The sequence below is a fragment of the Branchiostoma lanceolatum genome, chromosome 17 (genome assembly GCF_035083965.1).
Source record: "Branchiostoma lanceolatum isolate klBraLanc5 chromosome 17, klBraLanc5.hap2, whole genome shotgun sequence".
Taxonomy (NCBI): Eukaryota; Metazoa; Chordata; class Leptocardii; order Amphioxiformes; family Branchiostomatidae; genus Branchiostoma; species Branchiostoma lanceolatum.
This window is the reverse complement of record NC_089738.1, coordinates 19,116,895-19,125,073: the sequence shown is the minus strand read 5'-3', so window position 1 is coordinate 19,125,073 and position 8,179 is coordinate 19,116,895. Positions and strand designations below refer to the sequence as shown.

At 43.9% G+C, this 8,179-nt stretch overlaps 1 protein-coding gene and 1 long non-coding RNA gene across 2 annotated transcripts; both read right to left on the bottom strand.

Moving 5' to 3' along the window:
* Positions 1-74: 74 nt before the first annotated feature.
* Positions 75-1,470, bottom strand: LOC136422394 (uncharacterized). Its single transcript, XR_010753615.1, has 2 exons — positions 1,361-1,470; positions 75-516 (listed from the first exon to the last, which is right to left on the bottom strand). It is a non-coding gene; the product is annotated as an uncharacterized lncRNA (long non-coding RNA).
* Positions 1,471-2,550: 1,080 nt separating this feature from the next.
* Positions 2,551-7,849, bottom strand: LOC136422517 (uncharacterized). The gene is made up of 3 exons (XM_066410288.1): positions 7,446-7,849; positions 5,838-5,952; positions 2,551-2,801 (listed from the first exon to the last, which is right to left on the bottom strand). Exons 1-3 carry the CDS (start codon positions 7,494-7,496, stop codon positions 2,551-2,553), a joined length of 417 nt encoding a protein of 138 aa, XP_066266385.1. The 5' UTR covers positions 7,497-7,849.
* Between the last annotated feature and the right edge of the window lie 330 nt (positions 7,850-8,179).

The following is an 8,179-nucleotide window of genomic DNA, read 5'->3' as shown; positions in this document are numbered from 1 at the left end:
TCTTGGGAACTTAATTTTGCACAAGGGCAACTTCAGTGTAAGGTGGTAGCGAATAATTGTCCTCAATGACTACATTGTTTATCAACAACTTTATTTTCAATTTTCAGACATATGTATAGGACAACACAAAACATGTTAAACAGATTTATAAGACAAGTATCATTGCAAAGACTGCATCATACTTAACAACTTATTTCAACTCTCAAGCCACATGTAAAACATACTGCAATTAACCAGGTGAATATAAATATAAACATAAACATCACGCTTAATCTCCAAATCCTATGTTCTACCAACCTTACAGAATTATTTTCAAAAGAAAACATTTCACTTTGACAAGTTTATTTCCAGACATATCTGTATAGAACCGCATATAAACATAATATGAACATCATTATTACTTCAAAATGTTACACACTAAACTCAACATTATGTCTTAAATATTGATCGTAGTCTTTGCCATGCTGGGCATTTGTGGGCGTTACAGTGTGAAGAGGCTTTGCTCCAGAACAGGCACTGCAAGGGAAGACAAAAAATAAGACAAAAAATAAGACAAGAAAGGCAGCATTTACAAGCAAATGCATTATGGATATTGGAGACATTTTTTTCACAACCGGTAATTCTCCCCTGCTAACGTTTCGGTGTCTGTCAGACACCTTCTTCAGACCTTCTGACTGGAGTACTGCTTCTCACCGCTATAAGTAGCCGAAGTAGGTGGCGCTTTTGCGGTGAGAACACTGTCCCAAACGTGGCTAAGTTTGTATACCCCCTCGTCCCATGTCCGAGAGACACCGAAACATCAGCAGGTAAGACTTGCCAGTTGTGAAAAAAGAACCTCCAATATCCTTAAGTTTGTTCTACCAACCTGATGAAATTATTTTCGGACAAATGCATAATGTTTATCATCACATGGTCTAACCTAACAAACTACTGCTCTGTTTATTCTTACTCAAACACAATCATATATATGGTGACAAGCCCCTCCAGCTCTGTCCTGCCACTTGCTACATTATGTAATCAAACACCACAGGGTGTCTGCTACTTTACCAGTAACCATGGCGACAGTCGTCTGGTCCAGGTCGTTGACCTTATTAGTTTGGAACAGAAGAGGAAGAGGAAACTGACCTAAAACAACTTCTGTGACGGTAGATATAATCAAAGAATATCTAAGACATCTCGGTAAAATGATTTCCAGAGTAATTACAAATGTATCTCAAACCTTTTTAGCTCACTGAGAATTTGTTTGGCATGACATTCCCATTCTTGTACTGTGGTGTTTTAGTAGAAAATTTACTATGGTTGGGGTTAATGAAGTCCCAATCTCATGCATGACACTACAGTGCTTGAGGAGCAATCTCACCTCCTTTGCAGGTTTGTCGCACACATAGCAGTAGCACTTGTCGCAGTGAGCTGCATTCTGCTGGTAGGGTCCTCTGCATACAATATGATTAAAACTAGCGATGCTGCAGAAAAAAAAAAGAAAAAAAATTATGAATGAAAATAACATCAGTAAAAGTCATCATGGCAATCATCAGATGGCAGACTTCACCCCTTTACCCACACTGCTTTGCAAATGAGTATGAATCGCACACACCAAAAAATGCCCTTTGCCAGGCCGTACTTAGCCTGAGTACCAACCTCCGTAGTGACCGCTGGCTCAAAAGAATTCGCTTGCTAACCACGGAGTCTGACCCTGCGCGTATCCGTCACGGCTGTCTCATTATCACGTAATGAGGGGAATTCGAGCTGCGTTCGGTGCCATTTTTCGTTCCAAGGTGTCTCTATTGCCCAGTTCGGGTCCAGTTTTGAAAGAATCGCCATGGCAACAGTTCTTAGAACCTACCCGTTACGAAGAACAGTGTGGCATGGGGAGGAGCTTAGACGAATGGGGCCAATCAGCGAGCTCGTTCAAAATCGAAACGAATATCTGACTAACAGCCGTGACGGATACGCGCAGGGTCAGACTCCGTGGTTAGCAAGCAAATTCTTTTGAGCCAGCGGTCACTACGGAGGTTGGTACTCAGGCCAGGCCGTACTGTCTTGTTGGGCGAAGTCAAAGTACCAGACACTGAGTCTAAACAGGACGACTGTACCCGCTTATGATATTTGTCATACGAACCTGAAGGGGTGATGCGACCATGCAGACCTAGACCTAGAACTAGAACAAAAACTAGAGCTAGAACTAGAGCTAGGGCTAGAACTACAACCAAAACTAGAACTAGGACTAGAACTAGAACAAAAGCTAGAATTCAAAGAAAAACTAGAACTAGGACAAGAACTAGAGCTAGAACTAGAGCAAAAACTAGACCTAGAACTAAAACAAAAACTAGAACTTAAACAAAAACTAGAGCTAGAACTAGAACAAAAACTAGGATTAGGACTAGAACTAGATAGAACAAAAACTAGAACTAGAACAAAAACTAGAACTTAAACAAAAACTAGAACAAGTAAGAACGAAAACTAGAACTAGAACAAAAACTAGCACTAGAACTAGAACAAAAACTAGAACTAGAACAAAAACTAGCACTAGAACTAGAACAAAAACTAGCACTAGCACTTGAACCGGCTTGTGAGATTTCTCAGTACGAACCTGAAAAGATGATGCGGGCACGCAGACCGGGGGTGGGGGTAGTCGTCTGTGTCCGAGGGTCGACAGTAGGTCACCAGGAAACCCTCCTGGCCAGGCGACCCTGCGACAGACTCACACCGGGTCTTCTGCGGAGTTCCCAGGACGATCACACTTGGGTTCCTCTCCTTCTGTGGAGTGCCAAGTGGGCTCTTCTGTGCAATCTCATCTGGGGCTGGAAAATATCGTAGAGAAGTAAGGAAAAATCTGCAGTAGTGGTCATCGGGCGTACCTGGGACACACACCTTTTTTGGACTGCTATGTTCGATCACACTCTCCTTGTCCTTTGGTAGCTCTTCTGTGGTAGAAATTATTAAAGATAAGGAAAGTAAAGCAGTCATCTTCCACTGTGGTTAAGGATGGGGCTTTCTTCTTTGCTGATACAGTGATAGTACAATTGGGGTCCTTCTGTGCAATCACATCTGGGGCTGGAAATATCGTAGAGAAGTAAGGAAAAATCTGCATTAGTGGTCATCAGGCGAACCAGGAACAGACAGGAACACACCGGGTCTTCTGCGGAGTGCCGAGGACGATCACACTTGGGTTCCTCTCCTTCTTCTGTGGAGTGCCAAGTGGATTCTTCTGTGCAATCACATCTGGGGCTGGAAATATCGTAGAGAAGTAAGGAAAAATCTGCATTAGTGGTCATCAGGCGTAACTGGGACACACACCTTTTTTGGACTGCTATGTTCGATCACACTTAAAGCACTCTCCTTGTTCTTTGGTAGCTCTTCTGTGGTAGAAATTATTAAAGATAAGTTTATTCAGTTTATTCAGTTTATTCAGAAAAGCAGTCAGCTCGCAGTCGGTATAAAAACAAACTGAATATCGCTGATTTTACAACTTGTGAATACAGAAATATATGTACAAACATTAATAAACAGTTACAATACATGCCACCGAAACACCTAAAACAAAGTTGTACGTAATGCCTTACAGAGAACGCCGAAAGTAAGGACAGGAATGCCATACACACTAAGTGACATTAAGATGATTCGTTATACAAGCGGATGGCCTGGTGTAGAAATGACCTTCTCAGTCTCTGTGTCCTGGCAGCTGGCACAGTAAGTGCAGTGCCGTTTCTAAGAGTCCTCCCAGTGACCGTAGACCTGGCCGGCGGCACCAGGTCATGGAGGGGGTGACCCTCGTCCAGCATGTCCCTCAGTAGCTTCACTGCCGCAACCTCTCGCCGTTCCTTCAGCGTCGGCAGAGGAGGCACCTCTCGTCTTCCCCCCAGTGAGACGATACGGAGTGCTCTCCGTTGTACTCTTTCAATTTGTCTCTCCTGCTCCTTACTACACCCTACTAGTAGTACGTGCCCATATTCGAGCACAGGTCTGATAAGTGTGACGTACACCTGGACCAAATCCACGACACTGGTGCCCTGTTTAGTAAGGAGCCTAAGATAATGAAGCCTACGAGAGGCCTTCGTGACCATGGATGTCACTTGGTTATTAAACGTCAAGTACCTATCCAATATAAATCCCAAACCCTTGGCTTGTTCAACCCATGGCACCTGTTGTCCCCCTAAGATAATCTCTGGTGGGACAGGAACTGATCTGTTGAAACATATTTGCATTAGCTGACTTTTGCCTCCATTTAAAATCATCTTGTTGTCGCTAGCCCATACATCCAGCTGAGTCGCTTCCTCCTCCACTGCCCTGTCGCTGTTTGCCACAGCCACATGGAGAGATCGCGACAAGCTGACGTCGTCAGCATAGCCAACATTTAGTGTGGAACTATACACTGGTGACCTAGTGCTCATAAAGAGCAAAAATAAGTAGGGTGAAAGAACACCCCCCTGTGGGACTCCTGATGTTAAAGTGTGCCAGGTGCTGAACTTGCCATGGGTCACGACTCTTTGCTGTCTATGTTTGAGATAGTTGTGTATCCATGCCAGCATGTGTGGACTCACTTGTAGATTGTTAACACACATCAGCAGCAGGGCGTGATCTACCCTATCAAAAGCTTTGCTCATATCTGCAAAAAGTGCCCTTACGAGTGTTGGCTTTTTGGAGTCAAGAGCAGATAACCAGGTTTGTACCAAACGCACCAATGCTAATGTGGTTGACGAGCCTTTCATGTAGGCATACTGGTCCCGGATGACCATAGTTAGTGCAGGGAGTAATCTCTTGAGAACGCATCTCTCGAGCAGTTTTGCCAAAACAGCTAGAAGGGAGACTGGTCGAAAGTCCTCCACTTGTGATGCTCCAGCAGCCTTTGGTACAGGCACAACATTTGCCGACTTCCACACTGAGGGCACTGTGCCCTTTGCATACGAGGTGTTGAAGAGATGGCAAACAACAGGTGCTAAGTCCTCAGCACAGTCCTTAAGCACCCAGTTTGGGACGTTGTCCGGCCCACTAGCTTTCCTTGGGTTGGTAGTCTTGAGTAAAACTTTAGAATAAGGAAAGTAAAGCATTCATCTTCCACTGTGGTTAAGGATGATGCTTTCTTCTTCCCTGATAGTCAATTAGGTTCCTCTCCTTCTTTTTTGGACTGCTATGTTCGATCACACTTGGAGCACTCTCCTTGTCCTTTGGTAGCTCCTCTGTGGTAGAAATTATTACCGTCGCCGAGAAGGTTATGTAGAGGGTAGCGTTTGTGTGTTTGTTTGTAACGTACAACATAACTCGAGAAGGCTTGGATGGATTGTCTTGATATTTGGTAGGTGGGTAGGTCTTGATGAGACTTGGAAATGATTAGATTTTGGGTCCCCAAGCGATTTCGTGTTCTGGACATGCTATGGTCCTGATTTTTGAGTGGTAGATAGCTCTTTGGACAGTGAGTAAGTGGTCTAGGTTTGGGCCCCCTAGCGGCTTTCGGAACTGCAGGAGCAGGTTTTGCTTCAGACTTTGAAATGGAATAACTCAAGAAGGTCCTGATGGATGGTCATGATTTTTGGTACATAGACCAACTTGGTACAACTTGGTACAAGTTGGTCTATGTAGGTCCGTCGGGGTCGCCCGACACAGGAGTGCCCATGAGTTGGTGCCCAGAGCAGGAGTTCGCTTACAAGCTCTTCTTTGTACGCTAACGCTTAGTACGTTAGCGTAGGGTGAACGCTAACGATAGACTAAGGACTCTTGACAATCTAACTTACAGTCTCAATCAATGGGGCATGAATATGCAATAAACTTCATTGTCAAAACAGGTGTGCTGTGCCTTGAGTCAGTTAACCAGTTATAAGAGACAAACAAACAAAACTAACCGTTATCCAAGTTGTTGGCGTTTTCCACAGTGCCGAGGAAGATGACATCATCATCATCACTACACCCAGTCTGCACAGGTGTCCGAAGAGAGATGTTCATGTGGCTGATGTGAGTCTACAATAGGGAAAATGACGCCAGTTATCTAATCATTCATCTAGGGTCGACTCCAGCTCGGACATGTAAGGGATTGTAGCTTCAAACCTCTCCTTGTAAAAGAACCCAACACACTTATCGAGGGGTGACCCGGCGTGCTTGGCCTAAAAGGTGAGCCATGGCAAGGCCGCATCATGCTTCACCTAAGAAGACTTCGCCATAGACTTTATGCAACCTATGATCCACTGCTCTCCAAGTCACGTGTCTCATCTGCATAACGTGACGTCACAGAAGCAGTGGATTGCTCACTCCTTGACAAAGACTGGAGCTGATCAGTCGAAAATTTGGGTAAGTCCAATTTTTGTGTTGGCATTTACAGTTTAAACTCCATTCAGAATGCTTCACCTAAATTGAGGATGACTGCTTTACCTACCCTTTTACCTTTTTAATCTTAATTAAGGGTGGTCTCTTCAGTTAACAGTTATAAATCATAACAAATCAGGATACAAAACAAGGATCACAGGCTTCTACATAATCAGTCATTGTTATAAGGTTTTGAAGATATTAATGATGCAAATTCAACTCCGAGACAATAAGCTAGTCCGGAGTTGCTACTACGCATGTGCAGTGTCAAAGGTGAAGGCCCCCGGCTTGAAAACAGTGCTCGTCTCGACATTGTCTTGATTTGCATAACAACGCCCAGCCGGGGAGGGGGGGGGGGCTTCATCTTTGACACTGCACATGCGTAGTTACAACTCCGAACTAGCTGACAGTTGTGACTAAACGCGTTCATGATGCAATTTCAACTCCGAGACAATCGTTGTACTAAACGCGTTCTATTTAACATTTCCACACCAACAAAGCGGTTAAGTTAGAGCCCAGTGTACTGACGGCCCAAAAACACCATATTTCAACGTGACCAAATTTTTCAGTCCGTAGTGCGAAGATTGGTGGGGAGACTAAAGTGATTGCGCCTGCGCCCAGACCCCATGATGAGAGACCCCAAGTAAAAAACAGGGTTTAAACCATTGAAAATCCTTTTTGGTGGGATTTTTTTGTGAAATCTGGGCAGTATAGGAGTGGCTGTCTCTACCTTGTGGGTTTTGGCACCCCCTGATATAGTGGCATGGTCTTCAACTGGGTGTCTGAAGCCTGTTGGACCTATCCAAGGGCTCTGATTAGGGGGGGTATGTCTGGAGAATAGCCGTATGGAATTTGTCAGGAATAAATCTGATGACAGTTGACATAACTGGTTTGTATTTGAAGGTAAGTTTTCGTAGTCAGTTGTTTTGATTCTTGAGATAATGACACCTTCTTTTTCCCCACTTCCCCATAGGGCTACATGCATTAATGGCATTTGTTGAAACACTTTAGTCTCCCCTGGTAGTGCGAAGATTGGTGGAATTCCGAGGCAATTTTCGCACAATTATCAACAGATAATAAGCTTAAGTTATCGAGAAGCTGTGCTGCGTTATCTATTGCCTTGGGAATGGGGGAAAGGATAACAAACTTACCGTCATATTTCTCGAGGTACTTCTGTCTGAAGGCCAGCACGGTGTCCACATAGGTCTTGTGCTTCACTGCCAGCTCCAGGGCTCTGAGACATGTGACGTTTCTGATCTGGCGCCAAAATTCGACCTTTGAACTACATGGCAGAGTCTATTGAGAACAGGGGTTATTTCTGAAATTCAGACAATTGAATAGACGGAGTGAAATGAAAATACAACATTTTCTAGACCTGGAGGACATAGTTGTATGTTTGATTATCAAATATGTCTAATAAGATATGAGATACAGATATTACCTATCAAAATCAAAATGATATTCACCAAACGTCCATAGTACTACGTGTAGTTGTCCAAAAAGTGACCAATAAGAGAAAGGACGACTTCACTAGCCGAAGGGGGTGATTCACGATAAATAAACTTCTAGATAGTATTTCAAATCAACTACGACAAGCTATCGAAAAAACGTTATGCCTTGTCCTCAGTTGACTGCTTGAATTGTGTTCAGCTTGCGTGAAATGCACTTTTACCACGACAACGCCTGACCAGCTGCAGTACCGTTATTAATCGCTATCACAACTAGTGCGCTGTTAATCGCGCTGCAATTAATCTCATCTTTAATTTTTCAAAGGTAACCAGTCAGATTCACGAGCCAATCGTGGAAAGTGAATCTGGCAGCATACATTTATTCCAGACAGACTTGAATGGCAGCGATTTCAGACTGTTTGGTGAAGGTAGAGCCT

Coding starts and splice junctions, on each gene's coding strand:
- LOC136422517 (XM_066410288.1), bottom strand. CDS start 7,496: ATGTGGACACCGTGCTGGCCTTCAGACAGAAGTACCTCGAGAAATATG. Junction 5,953..7,445: donor GTACCTCGAGAAATATGACG/GTAAGTTTGTTA, acceptor TCCCTATTGTAG/ACTCACATCAGCCACATGAA. Junction 2,802..5,837: donor CGCCAACAACTTGGATAACG/GTTAGTTTTGTT, acceptor GATATTTTCCAG/CCCCAGATGAGATTGCACAG.